The 23,965-nt window shown below is 33.6% G+C and overlaps 1 protein-coding gene across 9 annotated transcripts in view; it reads right to left on the reverse strand.

Moving 5' to 3' along the window:
- Positions 1 to 23,965, reverse strand: part of LOC135206179 (adenomatous polyposis coli protein-like) — a 626,589-nt gene that overhangs the window by 194,250 nt on the left and 408,374 nt on the right. For 8 of the 9 annotated variants that reach the window (XM_064237480.1, XM_064237484.1, XM_064237481.1 and 5 more), the window contains 2 exons: positions 17,466 to 17,510; positions 577 to 733 (listed from right to left, as the gene is read on the reverse strand). In XM_064237480.1, the coding sequence (XP_064093550.1) occupies positions 577 to 733; positions 17,466 to 17,510 (202 nt within the window). The remainder of the gene's footprint in view (positions 1 to 576; positions 734 to 17,465; positions 17,511 to 23,965) is intronic. The other variant, XM_064237488.1, reaches the window with a different exon arrangement.

Below are 23,965 nucleotides of genomic sequence, written 5' to 3' on the forward strand. Positions count from 1 at the left end.
CAAAACCACAAGCAGCATTAATGAAACCTATTTAATCAATTAAGTTTGGAAAGGTTACGATACAAGGCCAACATTCTTTAGAGGGATCCATCACTGAACAAAATTCATACAAGAAAAGAAGGACAAGTTAAAACAGGGAAAAAATCTTGAAGGGAACGAGTCACCAAGTAAGCATTGGCAGAAACGTGTACCCGGAATGAAGGACAGATGACGACAAGAAATAAATCAACACTGCTGAATACGTTTGCATGAAATGAATGACAGGTTAAGAAAACACAAGAACGTTGATAACGAGAAATCACCAATAAAGTCAAACGTTTACATGAAATAAAGGAAAAATGAGAAAGGGCGGAGACACTAGAAGGAAGAAGTCTGCATTGGCGAAAACGTTTAAGTGAAACGACAGAAGGGTTGACACAATGAAAAAAACGCTAAAATGAAGAAATCCGACATACCTGACGCCATCAACATATGTTGAAACGCCATCAACATATGCTGAACGCTAAGAAAAACGCACCAGTTAATGAAAAGGATGAGCGAGGGGGTGTTGCGGTGTGAAGCTGTGCAAGAAATTACCTTGTGGGCGTGTGGGTGGAATGCGAGCGCCGTGGGAGATGAGAGAGAGAAGAAGCTGTAGAAGAAGTTAAAGAATTAACTGACGCTTGAGACGAGGTCCTGGAGATGGGTCGAGATGTATGTGGCGAGGAGTACCTTAGGTCACCGACGCCGTATTCTGTGGACGAGAGACGAAATACATTAGTCACTGGAAAAATTAACATTAAAATAACTAAACAACAACCGACTAGCATAAATAGATCACCATGTCATCGTTGGCAGAAAATAATCATAACACTTCTAGGGGAAATCATAGGAAACAAAACATTAACAGCAGATTGTTGCTGTTGAAGATTAAGATGGCTGTACGCCAGCACAGGCTCTTGCTCCTATAGCAGCTCAAAACGCACACACACACACAAATCAAGAGATCAGACACTATATATCCGTAGTATGACCACACAGAAACAGAACACATATCAATGATCCATAACATGTATTTGACTCTAAGAAAGAGATGCTGATGTTATTTATATCATCATATATATGTAACCTATTCGTAAAAAAAAGAAAAAAGCGCAAAGTCTCAACTGTAGACATATTGGATAATAAACAATGAATGAAAACATGAAAATTAAATTAGCCACCTAACACTGATAGCAACACTATCAATAACAGGCTGATTACGTACATAAGAAAAAAGTATTTTGGCATTATCAAATGATTAAAATCCACTTTAACCTGATCAAAATATCTCCAGACTATCAGTTTCTGATACTTTTCCTTGCACGTGATAAAAACGATGGTTTTAACGGTGAAGTAAATCAAAATTTCGAAAAATTAATTAAACTAGAACCGAGGTATTAGTGGGAGAAAAATTAAATTAATAATAAATTTTGATAGCGTCATCGCCCAAGTTACTCTGCCATTTCAATAAACAGTAATCACCAATTGAAAAACATAAAAGCTGATTGGCTGATAAAAATAATAGTAATGTCACTAATAACTACTCGTAATTAATATAATTTTAATGTCTTTGTAATTACATGTTATCAATATATGTCTCCTTTCTTGCTAATAATGGCTAAGCTCTAACAATATAAACAATATAACTACTATGCTTTCGAAATGAACTATAGTGTTAAAGCTAATAAAATGGAACTTTAATTACTTTTACAACGCTAAATATTAGTTATGAACTTAAAATATAATTAACATGATATCTGTGCCTACCAAATGAACTAATATGTTGTAAGAAATAAATATGAACCTGACATTTCGCATGATAAATGTAAAAAAGGAAATTGCCGAATACAAAAACTACTGAAACCGAATGAAGCTAAAAGTGTTGCACAATAAACGAAGACAAACTGCCCGAGCAAGTAATACGATGCTCTGCTCGGAGTTAGTTTTTCACAACTGCTTCTTTCTGTTCGATATAACGTATCATCGATTCTTTTTTTTTTTTCATAGTAGCAAGCATTTTCGACTGAAAATAAAGGTTAGTAAATTAATTCACCAGAAAACGGAAAAAATACATCAGATATTACCTTTAAAATAAACAACAATAACTTGCGTTATACACTTACCAATAAATGTGAAATTAAATCTTTATTCCCATAAAACACACACACACACACACACACACACACACACACACACACACACCACAAACACCTGGAACACGTAACAAAATATTAATCAGTATATCAACCTTCTTTGGTTACGAGAAATCAATGACAGTAGAGTCCATCCTGTATCCCGTTATAGAAAATGGATTTACAGAAAATGGTATATTCAATTTAAGGGGGTACCCTATTATATTGAGTTAATAATTCACCTCTAATTTCTGCAAATTTGTTTCCCATCACCTCTTCAAACTTATCCTGATGCCATATAATAAGCAGTTTGTAAAATGGCTGAAAAAATGACGAGCTCTGTAGCGGAAACTGTTATGGATCATATCATTCAGCGAAAGAACAACTGTAATGGGCAAAGAAATTACATTTCACTACCACTCCAACAAATATGCCTTGATGTAAACGGAGTATTCTGCAATTCAGAAATGTGATTTCTTGAAACATTACTTTTGTTCGCAACAGATCACGAATTTTTTTTTTCAGCCATTTTACAAACTGCAGGATACGTTTGAAGAGGTGATGGGAATCAACTTTACATAAATTTCGGGGAATTATTAACCCCATCCGTTCCTTCTACCCAGTGTACCGATTACTACATACAGTATGGTGTCCCTTAAATTGAATATACCACTTTCTGTAAATCGCATATATATATATATATATATATATATATATAGATATATATATATTACTATATATTACATATAATATAACATTATATATAATAATATAATGTACGTATATATATACGTGTATATATATATTTAAATATATATATATATATATATATATATATATATTATATAAATAATATGCATAATTTATGTATAAACTAAACCAGGAGAATAGCTACGAGTAAGATGAATAAGCAAATCATTAACTATATTTCCTCTGAAGGAGCAAATGAATATAAATGCAATCCCGAAACAAAAAACAGGCCATATCTACATAGTTCAATAAAGGTTAGTGTAGGAGTAAATCCTATCGACTCCTTCAAGGTGAAAGAACTGTAAGAGATCTCGGTATACTAACAAGAAACATCATTCTCCACTGGAACTAATCAGTATTTTTTTTTTCTATAAAAACCTAAAAAAAGTCCATACAACCCTTCACAATATTTATCTTTTTTTTCGCATTTCCATTAACTACCATTCTTTCTTATACTGAAAATAGATTTTATCCGTTATTTCTTACTAGCATGTTAACGCAAGCTCGATATTGAATAAACATAGTATATAAACTATACAATCCATAACAAATCATCGGATATAAAGGATTTCTTAACAAAATCAATTTCAGCTAAACGAGTTTCCCTCCAAAAATTACAAGAAAACGCAAGAACACAATTTGTATTTAATACTGTTCAACTTAAAAGAAATATAAAACAAGCAACATAAAAAGGCAAAGCCATAGACTTATCTCAAGTCTTAATTGGGCCTTAAAAACAATTGTATCCTCACGATAAAAATTCAAAAAGCAAAACACATGTAAACAAATACATGCAAACGGTTCAGATACGCGAATAAAAATCTCCAAGACCCCAAAATAACTCACAAAGCAGCAAGGCAGAAACCTTCCGGACTACAAAAAGATACAAAGACCATAAACCCGAACGCCCCCAGCTTTTCATCGCTCGTAACAATCAGGTACCAACAATGCTAAAACGAGAGAGAGAGAGAGAGAGAGAGAGAGAGAGAGAGAGAGAGAGAGAGAGAGAGAGAGCACTCTAGGCACATAGCCCGAGAGGTCTGCTTTAAGAATCCAGGTGCAACCGAGAGACCCATCCACTAACTTCAGAGATACTTCCTGCCCCTCCCAATCATTGACATTCAACAGCACGGACGTGAGGACGGTCGTTAAATCACAAGTCACTCGCACTGCGGGGTCCCGTGAGCATGGGAATAGCATCATCACCCTCTGACTGCATAGCATCCATGACTGGGGTGAAAGGTATCGAGAAATTCAGCGGTTTTAAGCGATCGCTGTGGCAGTAATGAACGCAACATATAAATATGACCGGTACTATACGATCTCAAATAGAAGTATCACTGTATATATTCAGGGATATTGTATATTTTTATATTTGTTTGAGTGGTAACGAACAGGTGATAATTCTGACTTCATTTCCAAAAAAAGCGGCATCTTATGAAAAATAAAAGAAATATACAGTAGCCTTCTTTAAATATATTTCAGAAACAGAAAAAGCAAAAAATCTACTGCACTATGAATATATGTAAGCACATATTCACCTACTCAAAAAGCTTATGAAAATCGTTATGAAAGTATTCAAAAATAACTATTAAACCAAAGGGTCAACGGTATCTGGTTCCGACAATTAAGAAAACAGAGGATTCAGGATTTTGTTACCTTCCATCTTACTTAGCTGATCTCCGGATTTCTCGACCACTTTTTTTTTTCTCCAATCTCAGAGGCATCGGTCTTCATCCCAAAAGATGAAACCGCTAATTTGTCTTCATTTTCTGAGTTCTAAACCATTTTTCACAGAGAGAGAGAGAGAGAGAGAGAGAGAGAGAGAGAGAGAGAGAGAGAGAGAGAGAGAGAGAGAGAGAGAGAGAGAGAGAGTAATGGAATAATGAAAGTAATCATTATTTATCTTCTATCTAACTGATCACTTTAAAACTTTAAAGCTGGCAGCAATTATGAAATACCAACGAGAAAAACAAAAAATGGCCTGACCAAAACACATACATTGATAAAACAATGCAATTTCATGCAGAGTATTTCATTACTGAATATTAACCTTCCACAGTAAACTAATCACTGCTATTCCCCTAAACTACACTGTCTGATATAATGATTCCTTTGGATGCTACGATTGCTCTGATTTTTACTACAATTTTAGAGACTTATTCAATCACAAATCAAACTACTGTGAAATAGTATATGCTTCAAATAATATGTGACAATTCAATAAAAACATCGTTCACAGAACAGGAGTAACTATAATATACATTCAATGTAATGCGAGAGCCAAAGAGTAAGCAAAAATTACTGGTTAAAACAGCATTTACATAGAAAGGATCAGTCAAACAAAAACTTCTTTCAGTTTTCTTCTGAAGATGGAGAAAGAAACAAACAAGATTACCGAGTATGATTTGTTTACTTGGTAAGGATTTACATCGTAAATCCTTACCAGTAAACAAGTTATACTGGATAATGTTGTGGGTTTCCTTTTTCCAAAGGATTAATAGGACTCGCAATTTTATCTGGAAAACATATAATAAACGAATTTAATCTTCAGAAAAGATTCTTGAGAGAGAGAGAGAGAGAGAGAGAGAGAGAGAGAGAGAGAGAGAGAGAGAGAGAGAGAGAGAGAGAGAGAGAGAGAGAGAGCTACATGAAATGGGACAAAGGGAGTAAAAGTAGGTTAAATATACCATGCCTAAATAATGATGCCCCTTGGAGTGGAATATTACCAGACGCACATAATGGCACATTACCTCCAGGGCAGAGACATCCCTAGCATGGTTCTCTGGCCTTGTGAAACGTAGGAACATACAAAGCAATGTACTAACAGCCATTACCATCAACCAATATCACCTGTCACGCGAAATTCTAGTCCCGTGACGCACTGGAAATTACAGTTGGTCCTCGAGACTTGATAAGTCTGACAACAAAGTAAAATCGTGCATCTCTAATTGCACTAAAACCAATAACTTCACCTAATTCTTTAATTTACCAAAATTAGCAAAGAGAGAGAACTTTCAACTTGGAGAGAGAAAAAAACTTGAGGTAAGTAGGACAAGGACTAACGTTTCTGATCACAACAATAAAGCTAACATCGGCTCAAGGACAACCGTATTTCATAACATGAGAATGTAAGTTCATCTTGGAAAATCCAATTAAATGAGATCATATGTTAACCATGAAAAATACGTCAAAATCAATATTATTAAGTTACGAAAACTTTCTTTATACAATTTTAACACGAAGGTCATGAACTCTCTCTAAATTATGTTATGCTTTCCAATTGGATACAAGTTTCTTAAACCATGGATATACTTGATAATTCTCCAACTTCGTTGGCTACTTCAATTCCGCTATCTCCATAGGACTTTAATTGAAATTGGGAAGAAACATTCCGTAGATTTAATGAAACTAAAAACTTATCTCCTATATGACAAAGAATACGATTATACTATATATAGCTTCGCTTATCTCATGTACGTAGCCAATATGATAATTGAAAATAGTAAGTTGACTTGACAATAAAAGCATACGTTAGTGAAAGAGGATCATATTAAATTCTTCATTCCAATACTTGTACCGTACACATGTATTAAACATATACTCATACCATTAGTGTCAGACTTCAGTGAAACGGAAAGGTTTAGATTCCCAATTCTTTAGTTTACGAAATACAAGCTATGGAATATTTACAGGCTTCTTCTTCTGGTACCTGATGAATTAGACAGTATGTCTTCGAAAGCTTGTAGTTTGAAAATTAAAGAATCTGGAATCTAAGCCATCTTGACTTACACAGTGATGTTGTAAGGTGTGTGTGTGTGTGTGTGTGTGTGTGTATGTGTATATATATATATATATATATATATATATATATATATATATATATATATAGTATAACTCTGTGTGTGTGTGTATATTGTACATTTACAAACTTGAAACGTCAGGTTGCACTGTAACATGGCGACTAAATGTCATCACATACGTTCTGCAGATTGTTCTACAGATTTAAGAAAAATCATATATAAAAAGGGGGATTTCCTCTATACATAAGATATCGTTGTCACATAAAAATACATTAAACACTCGCTCATAAAATTATAGCCAAATTTATGTACAAAAATAATATGGTTAGCTCCTGAAACTTTTGCACCTTTTACGCTTCTAAATACCCAGGCAATTTCATCCAGACCTAAGTGCAATTACTCACCTGTGAGCCGAAACCTTTAACGAACAGATATTATATATATATGATATATATATATATATAGATATATGTTTATATTTATTATATATATGTATATATATATATATATGTATTATATATCTATATATATATACATATGTGGGTGTGTGTGCTCTACAGATTTAAGAAAAATCCTATATAAATCTGGTGGGGGGTTTCCTCTATACAAAAATAACGCAAAAAGCAAAATTTTACGATTTCGCTCACAAAATTATGATTATAGCAATTTATGTACAAAAATAATGTTTGTTAGCATTAACGAGTCGTTTAAAATTGTGCCCAATCAGCTATTTGGAGAGAGAGAGGAGAGAGAGAGAGAGGAGAGAGAGACGATAGAGAGAGAGAAAGAGAGAGAGAGAGAGTTCCTGAAACTTTTGCACCTTTTACGCTTCTAAACACCCAGGCAATTTCATCCAGACCAAAAGTGCAATTACTCACTGTGAGCCGAAACCTTTAACGAACAGAATATATATAAAATATATATATATATATATATATATATATATATATATATATATATATATATATATATAAATATATACACATACATACACACACACACACACACACATATATATATATACATATATATATATATATATATATATATATGTGTGTGTGTGTGTGTGTGTGTGTTAAACAGATAGATATTATTAATTTGATACCACTTCAACAAAAATCAATGTAACATTTCCATCCAAAATTAATTTTTAAGCATTCATAGAATGCTAATAAGTTAGCATGGTATTTCATTTGCAGTACATCTGCCACAACCCTAAATGCCACTGACAAGCAATATAGCAAATTCCCCTAACCAATACGCTGGCCACCAAGGTTAATTAAATTGGACGACAACCCGCGCGGTTACGAATTCCAATTTCCAAAGCAAGGAGTCGAGTCAGATGCTTAAAACTCTAAGGGGCGTACACTTATGATTTAAAGAACCTGCGTTTTCTTTACACAAACAATAGAAAACGTTAAGGCAGTATTAAGCAGAAACAAAAATAATTATGCAGGGTATCATATCGACCACAGCGATGCGCGAGGAAAGGGCCTACATTCGTTAAATAACTTTTCTTACATACACTAAAATTTAGCTGACATTTCATATGGTAAACAATACAAAACGTTGCTTTAGTAATACTAGGTGGATATTTTTAATTCACTTTTAAATAGCAAGCAAAGATAAAGGTAATTAGTTGTTAATATTGGAGGAAAAAACTATACCCTACAAGAATTTTAATATTACATCTCCAAACATCCAGCAAAACATGCTGGATAAAACGAAACCATGTTCCAGAATCCTAAATTTTACGGCTTATACTAGACCATAATTCTCTGATACTCGATGACCAATACCATAAACTGTAGAAGTAATATTTTCGAACTTAAAATACCAAATAACAAATATTTTTTATGTACGACCGTAGACGCTCAGCCAAGATGAATTACTGGGGATTCCAAGTGAACGAGACCTCAGAAATATTTGTAAAAAGAAATGCTACGCAGCGCCATACAGTCAGCAGCATTTGTAATCCACGAAAACTTACCAAACGAAATTATTTTCAAAATCATATTGGGGTAGCATAGTGTAACATTATAAAAGTATGTCTACGATTTAAAAGAAAGTCAATATACAAGAGAGAGAGAGAGAGAGAGAGAGAGAGAGAGAGAGAGAGAGAGAGAGAGAGAGAGAGAGAATCATTAACTTCTATTGACTGCCTTCAAAATTAGATACTAAAGATACACTTAAAGAGAGAGAGAGAGAGAGAGAGAGAGAGAGAGAGAGAGAGAGAGAGAGAGAGAGAGAGAGAGAGAGAATCATTAACTCCTATTAAGTCTTCAAAATTAAGTACTAAAGATACACATAAATAATCGCCAATAAGTTAAAAACTTAGAGATCCAACACCAACTCCGGCAGGCCCCCCCCCCCCCTTCTCTGTCTCTCTCTCTCTCTCTCTCTCTCTCTCTCTCTCTCTCAACACTAGCTTTAACCTTCCGGATTTCCAGGAGTCTCGTCTGAGACCAGAGGGAGACACTAAAGAGGCACCCCACCTTATTAAAATGCAACTTTCCAGGCTCGCCCCTGCATACAGAGCCAACCACTGCAGTGTTGGACTGCGGGTGAGGAGAGGTTGGGCTGCATATGTATGTGTCGTGAAATATTAACTAGTAATTTTAAAGAGTGCGTATGTATGTATGTATGTATGTATGTATGTATGTATGTATGTATGAATATATATATATATATATATATATATATATATATATATATATATTCCCGATTCTTTTCCCTTACGATAGGATACCCAGAAATGATGCTACTATTTAGCCTAACCAATGGGCTATAAAAGATCGCACATGACTCGCTCGCCCCTCGGCTAAAATGGAACTTTTTGGGCCTTACGAATAGATAGCAAAAGGGCTAAATATTAAGAATTTCCCATGAAATAGTAAACTTAAAATTCCAAACGCTGAAACCAATTAAAAAAACATCAAGTTATTAAACTTTGGCTGCATTAGTCACCCTCCTCTGTGATGAAAAATTAAACAGACAAAAAATACCGGCAACCAAAATCCATAATCGAAATATCTGAAAGCCAAGGTCTGAAGAAACTGGATCTGAGCGGGATTGTTTCAAGTCGACCACGGCTAGGAATGATTTTGCTTTTAAAGGCAATAAGCAATTGTATCGATTCACTGACGAGCAGAAACTGCGCGAAGCTCAGGATCCCAAGCAAAAACGTAACATTTATTTTGCAAGTTCCCATGATGCCTTACGGAGAGTAAAATACTAGAGAGCAGACGGGAGTATAACTAAATGTACTAAGTATGCTATAAAATACTGTACTTGAATCCATCTAAAGTCTAAACATTAGCACACGTTAAACAATGAAAATGAATGGCAAGTTATCGACACAGGATGAAAATGACATTGGTGATACATTAGTCATTGATGTTTTACTTCAACCGACTAAATTTTTATTCCTTAAATGTTACAAATGTAACATGGCAAAGTGATGAACCTCAGTGACTAAATATGTGCGAATTAAAATGGCAAAAAAGCTGTTTGAGGTGTAAATGCTGGAGGTAGACAGAATACAATCAACTGTCATTCAGATTCTATTAAAGGCCTAATTTCAATTTTATTTTATTTTAAAATTGAGGGGGAAACACTAAAATGCAAGCAGCTGAAAGCCGGATGAATGGGCTCAGACAGAATTTTACAGATAATCATTGAAAAAAATCTATTTTCGAGATAATTCGTTGAAATAAATCTACTTTCATGGCTAATAATGATGCTACAATGTAAAAAAAAAATAATTCGGTTTTTCTTTCAGTAATCTTTATACTCCAATATCAGCCATTTTGTAGACAGAAAAAGTCTTTTGTATTCAATTTCATCGTCCAAAGGGAACAATTACAATGAACACAAGACATTAAGCATTCCCCAGGAAAACAACTGATTCACATAATTTTCTTCTAACTTAATGAAGAATGAAAATTATTCTTAAACTTTTCATTCACCCGTTTAATGTATATAAGGTACACATCCCTATTACTATGAGCAAACGACTGTATTGTCATGCCAGTAAGAAGAATCAGTTAATGTAGCTGTATTTAAAAAAAAAAATTTTGCCGTTAGAAAAACAAGCAAACGGTAGAAAAAGAGAAATTCTGGCGAGGGGGATTTTGTCCTGGTGGATTTTGTCCTCGGGGGATTTTTGTCCTCCGGGGGATTTTTGTCCTAGGGGAGATTTTGTCCTCCGGGGGATTTTGTCCTGATACCTACTAAGATACGGCATACAAAATTAAGCTTTTTCATTCTACTTCATTGTTAAGAGCAATATTCCACCATCTAGTACGGCGATCCAATAACTCATAGGAATTTCAATCAATATACAGGAAATACACTTCTATAATCTATTTCCTTAACAAATTTTCATTTTATGAAAAAGAAATACTTCAGATGTAAAAAATATTATGTAAGATTCTCTGAAGGGATTACATCAACGCACCGCACCCAAATAACTATAAGAAGGGTTACGCATTTTACACATTTGCAAGAAATTCATTGGGAAACATCGTTCACAAGAAATTGTTCATTGACAAAGAGTTCATTCTCGACTGCATTATCAACCCATCAGCGTGGCAAACATTAATCAAGGAACATAATAGTGCATATCAGTTTGTTAGAATACAAATCAGAAGAACCACCAAAACAACAAAGAAAAGAAGGGAAGTAAATATAAATATATATATATATATAAATATATATATATATATATATACTATATAGATATATAATAATATATACATTAAAAACAGCTCCATTACTGAAAACAAGAAATTAATATGAGTTTAACATAGTACTTGAAACTTGGAAAAATATTCCGGAACCATTACAAGGGGAAAATAATTAACGAGTAAAATAAAATAGCAATTCGTTTACCGACATAATGGAGGGGTTATACTCATTCTGCTAAACGACTTTACGTATAATAGAGGCAAGACTTTTCTCTCACGAACAGAAAGGGTTAATGTCATTTTCGGGTTCTCGAGCATTAAGACCGCCTTGATATTCATCAGTGTATTACACTCTGAGAGTAAAATTTGAAGGAGAGAGAGAGAGAGAGAGGAGAGAGAGAGAGAGAGAGAGAGAGAGAGAGAGAGAGAGCAATCTTACTAACTGCACATTAAACCTTTCTACAAATTACTTCAAAATCGTCAGAGGGAAGTCGAGAGTATTCTTATTCTTAAAACGCTCTATTTGAATAACCTTCGGGAAAAATAAATGATACCTTTTTTTTGAGAAGGGAAAGGCAAAAATGTTTATAAACTGTAATCTCTTTTCATAATCATTAATCGATTCGAGAAATAAGAATACTTTTATCCCATCGCACTATTGCAGATATAAAAAACCATAGTTGCCTCTCTCTCTCTCTCTCTCTCTCTCTCTCTCTCTCTCTCTCTCTCTCTCTCTCTCTCTCTCTCTGTATAATATATATATATAGTATATATATGACTGGTAAAAATGTTCTGTAACAACAGAGTTGCCATCTAATAAAAGGAGCCCATAAAAACACCAAAATAGAGAAAAAGTACTATATTTCAGAGACTGCTGTCTCCCTCTTCAGGTAGATGAATGAGAAAAGTCACAGAAAAGGTGGTATTATACCAAGAGGTCCATCCACAAACAAGCCATTTAAGTCACCCCCGCGATAATCTCTCTAATCTTCTTAAGGGTTGGTGAATGAAGACGTTGTCGATCGTGTCCGAAATCCATCCTCCTTTTGAGAGCTGTTCATTACCTGCCTCTCTTTTATTAAGGCCGATTCCATCATTTGACTCTTGTACCGGCAGTTGCTGCTATAAATTATGTGACAAATTCCAGTTTATTCTATGGTTAGTTCATTTATATGGTTGAAATAGCGAGTTCTGTTGTCCATACCTAACTGACCGTTTGTGTTGTATTAATCTCTGGGGAAGGGATTTACCTGTAAATCCGATGTAAGATTGGTCACAGTCCTGGCATGGGATTTCGTATACCCCAGAGTCCTTTGGAGATGTCTTTTGTTGGACGTTAATCAGGGATTTGGCTAAGGTGTTTGGGTAAGTAAATACAAAAGGGTTCGATTTTCCGAGGGGGTGGTTATTCTCTTATCGTGTCCAGGTGGGGAATTATTATTTTATTGTTGGGTGTATCTCTGGTCTTGTCTTTAGGGGGTCGGTAGAAAATTACGTTAGCTTTTGTGAATTGCTTTCTCAATTATATGGTCAGGATATTTTAAAGACGAAAGTTGCTTGCGAATTAGTTCAAATTCTTTTTCCAGGAATTCTGGGGAACAAATTCGTAAGGCTCTAAGAACAAGTACTAGCTACACCTATTTGATAGAAACTGTCATGATAGCTAAAGTAGTGAATGTATGAAAGTGAGAACGTTGTTTTCTGTATATGGTAAATTTGTATTCTGTCGTATCTCTGATTATTAAAACATCAAGAAAAGGAATTTGTTGTCTGTTTCCCATCAACTTTAAATTTGATGCTGGGCACTAATGTGTTAATTTCGAGAGGAATTCATTGAAATTGCCCCACCTATTATCCCAAAATGTTAGGATATCATCCACGTATCTCATCCACATGCTGTGGATGAGATACGTGGATGATATCCTAACATTTTGGGATAATAGGTGGGGCAATTTCAATGAATTCCTCTCGAAATTAAACACATTAGTGCCCAGCATCAAATTTAAAGTTGAATGGGAAACAGACAACAAAATTCCTTTTCTTGATGTTTTAATAATCAGAGATACGACAGAATACAAATTTACCATATACAGAAAACCAACGTTCTCACTTTCATACATTCACTACTTTAGCTATCATGACATTTCTATCAAAATAGGTGTGAGCTAGTAACTTGTTCTTAAGAGCCTTACGAATTTGTTCCCCAGAATTCCTGGAAAAAGAATTTGAACTAATTCGCAAGCAACTTTCGTCTTTAAAAATATCCTGACCATATAATTGAGAAAGCAATTCACAAAGCTAACGTAATTTTCTACCGACCCCCTAAAGACAAGACCAGAGATACACCCAACAATAAAATAATAATTCCCCACCTGGACACGATTAAGAGAATAACCAACCCCTCGGAAAATCGAACCCTTTTGTATTTACTTACCCACACCTTAAGCCAAATCCCTGATTAACGTCCAACAAAAGACATCTCCAAAGGACTCGTGGGGGTATACGAAATCCCATGCCAGGGACTGTGACCAATCTTACATCGGATTTACAGGTAAATCCCTTCCCCAGAGATTAATACAACACAAACGGTCAGTTAGGTATGGACAACAGAACTCGGCTATTTTCAACCATATAAATGAACATAACCATAGAATAAACTGGAATTTGTCACGTGTAATTTATAGCAGCAACTGCCGGTACAAGAGTCAAATGATGGAATCGGCCTTAATAAAAGAGAGGCAGGTAATGAACATCTCAAAAGGAGGATGGATTTCGGACACGATCGACAACGTCTTCATTCAACAAACCCTTAAGAAGATTAGAGGAAGATTATCAGCGGGGGTGACTTAAAATGGCTTGTTTGTGGATGGACCTCTTGGTATAATACCACCTTTTCTGTGAACTTTTCTCATTCATCTACCTGAAAGAGGGAGACAGCAGTCTCTGAAATATAGTACTTTTTCTCTATTTTGGTGTTTTTATGGGCTCCTTTTATTAGATAGTATATATATATATATATATATATATATATATCATATATATATATATATATATATATAATATTACACTGTGCGATTACTGTAAAAAAACATTCATGTATACATATTTATTTATGTCAATAAAAGCCAATCGTATTATGTAAAACAAAAAGTACAGTTATGTAATTCTGATTATCATCCGCATAAACTAACTTAGTAAAAAGCTCACAAATGGATAAATATATAAATAAAAAGCACCGTCTGCAGGGGAGTAACCAGTTTAACATGATTGCCCCACTGAACAATCAATCAGTTTAATCAATGACGATGAGGTGAAACCTTACTTGATTTCCGTTTGTAGCTGTGATCTCATGTGCCGGGTTTTACGTATTTAATATTGTCGTTATCTTTTTTTCCCTGGCTTATTTGCTACTTTTCCAGCACTGATAACATTTTATGATTTACGATGTTACTTCAGTTGTTCCACACCAATGTGTATTTATTGATAGCCAATTATCAAAAACCAGGACCAAGGTAGCGAGTTCAGTACGAAAGCTAAATACTTTTACTATTTATGACATCATAAAAATAAGGTTTTGGATTAATGGAAATCTGCTGATCAATATGGACTAAACGCAATTCGAGGTGAAGATAGGCAAGATACAGCGCCCCCCCCCCCCCCCCCCCCCCCCCTCCCCCCCCCCCCCCCCCCCCCCCCCCCCCCCCCACGACCCGTTTGATGCCAAGAGGTGAACAGCAACTCAATTCTATTCAATTGAAAGATGAACAGCAGACTTTTTATAATATGTGACTGTTGTAATGAGTGAAAAAAAGAATTCTAGACCTCAGGAAAACAAAAAGGCAGGCAATGAAGTGTTGGTTTCATTTTCATTCACGCTCCAATAATAATTAATTAGATGGTCAGTAGACTTTAAAGATGCAACAAGCGATTTCTACGCATATCTTTTCATCGCTAAGTTTTGTAACTCGAAAGATAACAGCATAGGATATTAAAGAAAATCTATTATACTGTAATTCCCTATTCCTTCCTGAAAACTAAAATGGCAAACAGAGAAGTTGGGCATAAAAAAAATTATTCACATCTTGTGCTGTATTTGAAATCGGAAAACTTTCATTGATAAAGATCACAATAAATTAACCAGTTAAAATAATTCATAGACTGAAGAGTACATAACGGATTTCTATTACTTTTTTTATTGATGCTAATTTTACCTGTGAATACAAACGTCCTTCTAATTCTGACATCGTTATTGAAAGCATACCCGTTTCATCTCCCTTTTATCGTAATGAAGAAATAAAATACCATTAATTGCAGATAAAGGATAAATAAAGATCGTTATATTATCCGATATTATATTATATATATATATATATATATATATATATATATATATATATATATATATATATATATGGGGATACAATCCACAATGAAGTAAAATCCTCTTGTAGTTTAAAATATATATTTCTTGTACAGGATTAAAGCTTTCGATCAACTATGGTCTTGTGAACAAGACCACAGTTGATGGTCGAAAGCTTTAATCCTGTACAAGATATATTATAAACTACAAGAGGATTTTACTTCATTGTGGATTGTATCCCCATTTACTTAGAGGTACGACATAGTACCTGGATTCTGCATATATATATATATATATATATATATATATATATATATATATATATATATATATATATATATAGTGTGTGCTTGCGCGTTTGTATGTGCTGTAGAGGTTTTATACATAATTCAGTCAACAGTTTAGGGATAAATATGGCAGAGTTTTTTGTTATCACTTATAATTGTTTCAACAGAATATTTAAACGCGTTCTTTTGTTATTTCTGAATGTTTATATTAATAAGTATTTCTCATCGATATTGAACCAGACATATACGTATAGCCAAAGAGAGGATACGCCTAACATTCACGGTTTACCACACATTGGTTTTTTTTTTTGTAGCTTTTATTCTCATTGGAAATTTTTTTTTGATTGGCAGTCCAGTAGAGACGTGATTGACGTAGAATTTGCCGTGGGTTGACCTTAATCCGTGTGAATATGCAACTTCCTCGTGCACCTATAATGGTTGGCTAAATGCTTCACGTGGGAAATGAATGATATCGGAAAACGATGTGTTTTGGATATTCTGATAATATAACGATCTTTATCTATTATTTATCTGCAATTAATGGTATTTCATTTCTTCATTACGATAAAAGGGAGATGAAACGGGTACGCTTTCAATAACGACTCTGCGCGGATGTCAGAATTAAAGGACGTTTGTATTTACAGGTAAAATTAGCATCAATAAAAAAAAAATAGAAATCCGTGATGTACTCTTCAGTCCATGACTTATTTTAAGTGAGTAATTTATTGTGAACTTTATAAAAGAAAGTTTTCCAATTTCAAATACAGCACGAGATGTGAATGATATTTTTTATGCCCAAAAGTGTTTTTATCTAGTTTTGTATCGTCACAAGTTAGAACTCCGATAAATGACATATTAAAGTTATTGTGAGTAATACATGGATAAAATTTTGTATTCGGAAAATTAAGGCCTACAGCTAGTTTGTCAGTTGGCAAGTTTAAAAATTATATATATATATATATATATATATATATATATATATATATATATATATATAAATTTTTATCACATTACCGTGAGTCATATACATACATCGAGCGACAAATGTCTTTTAATATCCAATTCGCTCTACCTTGGAATTAATATTTTTTCATATATGTTAACCGAAGGGGAATTTTTCAGTTAATAATAATTTCGTCCTCTCGTGGGTTCAGCTAAAAAAATCCCCTTCGGTTAACATATATGAAAATATATAAATTCCGAGGTAGAGCGAATTGGATATCAAAGGACATTAGTAGCTCGATGTATGCATATTCATATATATATATATATATATATATATATATATATATATATATATATATATATATATATAATATATATGCACATACACAACTTGAACACTTCAATCGACGTACATATTCCCTCACACAATATAATCGAAAGATTATAACTTTGGAAAACTTCGAAAGCAGATTGCTTACCCCAGAATTCACCCAGATAAAAGCCAATGGCCTGAGTTTGCTCACCTGCAAAGAAAGAAAATGGTACAATTAGTTAATGAAGTTCTCCACACTAATAGCGTAATAATGCTTCTGAGTAATTACGAGGCATTACTCGTGCCACATTGTATATACCTGAACAGTATATACCAGAGAGAGAGAGAGAGAGAGAGAGAGAGAGAGAGAGAGAGAGAGAGAGAGAGAGAGAGAGAGAGACGAGAGAGAGGAAGAGGAGAGAGAGAGAGAGAGAGGAGAGAGAGAGGAGAGAGAATGCAATAATTATAAAATTATTATATTACACCCATTAACAAAAACAATTTAAAAAAATGTCATATGCATACTGTATGTCTATTTTATGCATACACTGATAAGTAGGTATGATGATAAAAGCAAAACCAATACAATGCAAATAAAATAAGCAAGTAACCTAAAATATGGGGACCTTAAATATAATTGATAAAAAATAACGCATTAAAACACCTAGCTTATCTCGATATTACAAAAAAAAAAAAAAAAAAAAAAAAAAAAAAAAAAATCTTTGATATCAAACAGATATTTGTTGCACATCTTTCCCTTGGCAACAGAAAAATTCAATAAGGTCATTCCTTCGTATGAAGGAGACTCGATGCATCATATGAACGCTTAAAGGCTAGTGGCAAAAACTGCAAATAGCCTATCTATCAGATAAGTTCAAGTATATACAAAAGCATTTTCCCTCTTGGGGCTATACAACTATAATAGATATCCAAAGGTGCCTTTCCAACATGCCCCATGTATTATGCATATATGCATACTCGTACGCAGGGAAAACATGAATACCTGACCTTGACCTTAAAATGCGGCCCCACGCCTCATGACACACTTCCATCCTCCGTCAGGGCCAGCGATGGCACCCGCATTGTGGCACTACAGTGGGTGGGAGGTGTCAGGGAAAGGTCGCTCCGCCCATACCGGCATCAGAATGCACCAAAGAGCATTTCTCTTTTCCATCAAACCTCCGCCAATCGTGTGCGCTCTCTAAACGGAGCACTTCCCTAGAGTTCACTTCAAGAGATAACGTCTTGCAATTCTAATTTTTTAAATTGCATGTTTCTTAAACGTTCAACTTTATATAAATCGTGTATTATCTATTTTTAAATTATTTTTAATAATTAAATTTTCAAATATAAAATCATTTGCAGTATATTTTCCCAGTATTTTATATATGTCGTTTATTGTTTAATTTTAATAGTTAAAATTTCAAATGCTAAATCATTTACAGTATATTTTCCCAGCATTTTATATCCATCGTTTATTGTTTATATCTAAAAGTTAAATTTTCAAATATTGAATTATTTGGAGTTGTATTTTCCCAGCACCGACTTTATGGCGGACGTCTCCCGTAGCCCTAATCCTTCCATCACCTACTGCAATGCTTGATGTTACTGAAGGAAATTTCATACCTACAGTTGTAACTTATTTGCCGCCTTTACCTAGCTCAATATTGTCCAACTTTATGTCACATCTACCCTGCCAATATATATATATATAATATATATATATATAATATATATTATATATAATATATATATAATATATAATATATAGATATATATTATATATATATATATCTAATATATCTATATATATATACTATACTATATATATATAATATATATATATATATATATACATATAATATATTACACCACACATATACACACACACACACATATATATATATATATTATACTTATAAAATGTATATTTACACGTGTATGTATATATATTCATATATTCGCGTACACATACAGAATTACATATCACCATATATATAAAAATCATCCGTTCTTCCAGAAGCAATTGCTTTGTCAAGCATCCTATTTTCGGCGACCTCTTTTTCGCCAACATCAATCCGGGAAATCTGGTTTCTCCGCCTACCCTAATCAAGACATTGAAGGACACGATGTCGATGGCTTTATTTCAGGACGCACCCGCAGCTATTACCTCTGATGAAAGGGGCCGAATTGCCATGGGAAACTTATTTTCTTCTCTCTCTCTCTCTCTCTCTCTCTCTCTCTCTCTCTCTCTCTCTCTCTCCTCCCAACTATGCACGTCTCTCTTTGTCTGGGTAATATATACACTCGTCACGTTTACTCATACTGGGTTATGAAAAGCGTAATAAGTTGTATATGCTATTTAATTTGAGGATATGGACTACCGTTATATTCAAGGTAATATATACAGTATACACGCATAATATATATATATATAATATATATATATATATAATAATACACGTACAAACATACTCAACCATACACACACACATATATATACATATATATATATATATATATATATTATATATATATATATATATATATATATATATATATATATATATATATATATATATTATATATATATATATATATATATATTATACAAACACGCGCAGACACACACGGAATATATACATATATATATATATATATATATATATATATATATATATATATATATATATATATATATATATATATATATATATAGTATATATATATACATATATATATGTATGTATGAATATATGTATATACACATACACACACTTTTGCCTTTTCTTCCTGGAAGAAGTGACACCAGGTGTTTACCTTTGGATCATAAACATTCATACAACGGAATGAGGTTGATGGCTCCATGGCCTATTCGTTTTATGTTTCTGCTTTTTTTTTTTATGTATATTTCAAGAGCGTCTGGCATTTCTTAGAAGTCACTTTTCCGAGCGCTGGCCAGGCCCTTCAAAGCTAAGAAAACTGCATGAAAAGAAAACCACTTAAATTTCAATTCACATTGCAACCTATTAGGAAATAGAACAAGACAGAAATATTAACATATATATATATATATATATATATATATATATATATATATATATAGAGAGAGAGAGAGAGAGAGAGAGAGAGAGAGAGAGAGAGAGAGAGAGAGAGAGAGAGAGAGAGAGAGAGAGCTTTCGTCCCAGATGACTTGACTAATGAGGACCCAGCTGAGATTATCGCTACGAAAGCTCAGAATGTTAAATGACCTGCCACGATGTTATCAATAACCTGAAGTGCAGCCTCTGTCAAAACAAATGTACATTTAACAGAATATACCCTGAAGCATATATTAAAAATAAAATGTAAGTGGGTAATATACTCAAAGATTACACAAACGAAATATTCATATGAAAATAAAAGAATTTATTATATTTGCCTGGGCGTGGAGGATTAGTAATACACCAATTTCCGCATTTGCACATACATTGATTCGGCATTCCAATATTTTACATAATCGACATTATGTAATATCAATTGATACAGCACTTGCATGAGCCTGTATCTTCAGTGAAACCGGACTATAATAACCACGTTTGGCCATTGACTAGTAACGAGAACAATGATGGCCTGTTAATAAATGTGGTGTAAAGATATATTTAACGCAGCATTTCAACCATTTCCTCCAGTTAGCTTTTCTGTCTTATTTACCTTGAAACTGACCAAAAGGTCTAAACTAAAAGCAACAAATAAATAAATGCTGAGTAACCTAATCCAATTAAGATGTAAAACTATTTGCATTAAAAACATAAAACGAGAAAACTTCGAAATTGCTATATCAGCCTTAAAATAAAAATGCCTCTTTACGCAAACCTTATAATTATAACGTTTGCGTAAAGAATTATAATTAGACATTAAAATCAATACCCCTGACAAAAGTTCCAGTATCTTACAAAACTATACGGTTAAAACCCAATTATTTTGCTTTTAATGAACGATACAATAAACTTTGATATTTTGAATCATGTGTATCTCACGTGTGTAACCGAAATTCCTGCTTGCCAATCCAGATTACAGAAAGTTAAAACCAAGAGTTTATAATATGAACAAGAACTTATAACAGCTAAACCACACCATTATTAAAAATTGGCATTCAGTAATGGAGGAATGTTTATATTTCTGCACACAGTACAAAGCAATTTGACATAAAGGAAAAATACGTGAAAAGGCATTGCTACTTCGCAAACTGCACTGTCTTTTCTGACATTTCATGGAAAGGTCAGGTAAGGCTGCAAGCTACCACTGGAGTTATGCCTCACTTAGAAGAACACTGGGTTCCTCTATAACTGAAGAATCCACATTAATATTAAACACATTGACTTTCAAACAAAAAAACAAAAACAAGTGTTTTACTTATACACTGCACATGATTAGTGAAGTGATTTCCGAGATTTTCTTCGTAAAAAATTATTATGAATCATCAATTATACAGGCTTCTTGCAATGACTAACGTGTTTAGTTACGCAAAATTAATTCTCCATTTCCGAATCCTGTTTCACTTTGTTTCATTACATTAATATGGCAGTAAACAGCAGGAACTGGTAAAAGTTGCAATATACATATAATATATAATTCATTATAATTTATATACGTATCATTGAACCGCTAATAAAATTGAAATTATTTTCCTTTAAAAGACTCACCAATGTTGCGTTTCGAAATGGTGCCCCGTGTAAACCCTATTCAGTAACATTTAAAACGTCAACTGGAAAAGGGACTGAGATATATATTAAACGTAACTTTACCTTCAAGGAGTTATTTACTCTTATGTTAATGCAAAAGAAAAAAGCAGAAGGAAAAAGATGCTGATTATGTAACAAGTGAACGTCATGAATAAGTAGTGACTGCGAAGTGAGACAAAAAGAGTAAAAGGAGCTTAATAACATACAAGTGAAACTTGAAAATATGAAAACAATAGAAATAAATAACAGAGTAAGGACTGATGGTAAAATGCAAATGAAAAAGAAGTGGAAATTACCTACTGACTCAAAGTTTGATCTGATGTCTATTGAAATAAGACATCTAAACAATACTTGACATCGAGTAGAGCGAAGTCCATCAAACAAAATAACCGTAATTTAACAAGAGAGAAAGAACTGGATTATAAGAACGACTTAGCAAATTTACAATCATCTAATGCCAGGAACACCAAAAACACCAACAACAAAAGCAGATGTGAAATGGATAAACCACTTCGCCGTGACGACCAGCGTCCATCCATGTTCGTAAAAGTAGTTAAAACGTTTATTAACACCGGAAGCACCACGATTGGCAGATGTTCAACAGCTGCAAGGGCCCTCGCACCGCCCATTACTTTTACCATATAAGAGAAAACTGCTGCTTTTTCGTCGTGCATCAACTTTCATGCAACGATAGCACTTATTAACCGGCATACATCAATTTTTATATAAACAAAAAACCGCTTATTAACCAACATATACCAGTGTAATAAATACAGATGGGTATTTATGAACCACTTTCACCTGAACTATGATCAACGGTCAATGGATTTCAAGGAGTATACTGGGTCTCAACCAGGGTTTAGGTCATGAGGGTAGCAGGATAGCAGGGTAACAGCCCCATCCCAAAATACTGCTGGGATTGAAGGATAACATCCACTTGAGGTATCTCTCCCTCTAAAGGGTGGATAAAAGGCCTATGAATGGTTTGATAATATATATATATATATATATATATATATATATATATATATATATATATTATATTTATATATTTCGTGATCAAGTTATTCATATATATATATATATATATATATATATATATATATATATATATATATTTATATATCGGTGACATTCGTCTCAGTACCTAAAAGTTTTTCTTAAAAAAGCCCCTTCTTTAATTATTGTTAATTTCTTCCTCTCACCACTAGTTTTCAATAATTGAAAAACGGAGAAACACAAGGAAATGAGCTCTGCTGAATATCACATCCGGTACTACGTTTCAGCTAATGCCAAATGACAGCCGGTTTGTCATGACTGTCAAGTTTGACAGGTGCACGTTCAACCGCTAATGACAGTTTATTAAAAAGTGACATTTACAGAAACAAGAATTACGACATATTTCGGAAGGGTTAAATTTGAATGATTCGGGGGGCTAGCTGAACGAATGAAGCCTCCTAGTTATATGAGCGTAAAAAAAATTATTTTGAATAATTTCAATGTACTGATAGATTGACAAAAAGGAAAGAAACTGTGAAAAAATTTCATCTGATTAAACCTACCAACTAACATCGCCAACTAATATTACAACGGCAACAGCGACCTAATTATTATCAACCTTACTACCACTAGCAAAAACAACGGAAATCATAATACTTAGCACTTTACAAATATATCAATTATACCAAATTCATGCGACACTTTTCGACTGAAAGTAAAAAAATAAATGTCCTTAATGCCATATTCATCAGCATGCAATCAATAATGTTTACATGTTTCTCCCTTGAATATCATGAGGTATAATAATTTTCTCTGGAAAAGGAATTTTTCAAATTCACTTTAACCTCCCACACCAATACGGCCCATCAAAAGCTATTCGTAAATGAAAACCATGATTCCGATGAATTTAACGCCAAAAGCATTTTACCGCAAATTTAGGTAC

This window comes from Macrobrachium nipponense, chromosome 29, assembly GCF_015104395.2.
Source record: "Macrobrachium nipponense isolate FS-2020 chromosome 29, ASM1510439v2, whole genome shotgun sequence".
Taxonomy (NCBI): Eukaryota; Metazoa; Arthropoda; class Malacostraca; order Decapoda; family Palaemonidae; genus Macrobrachium; species Macrobrachium nipponense.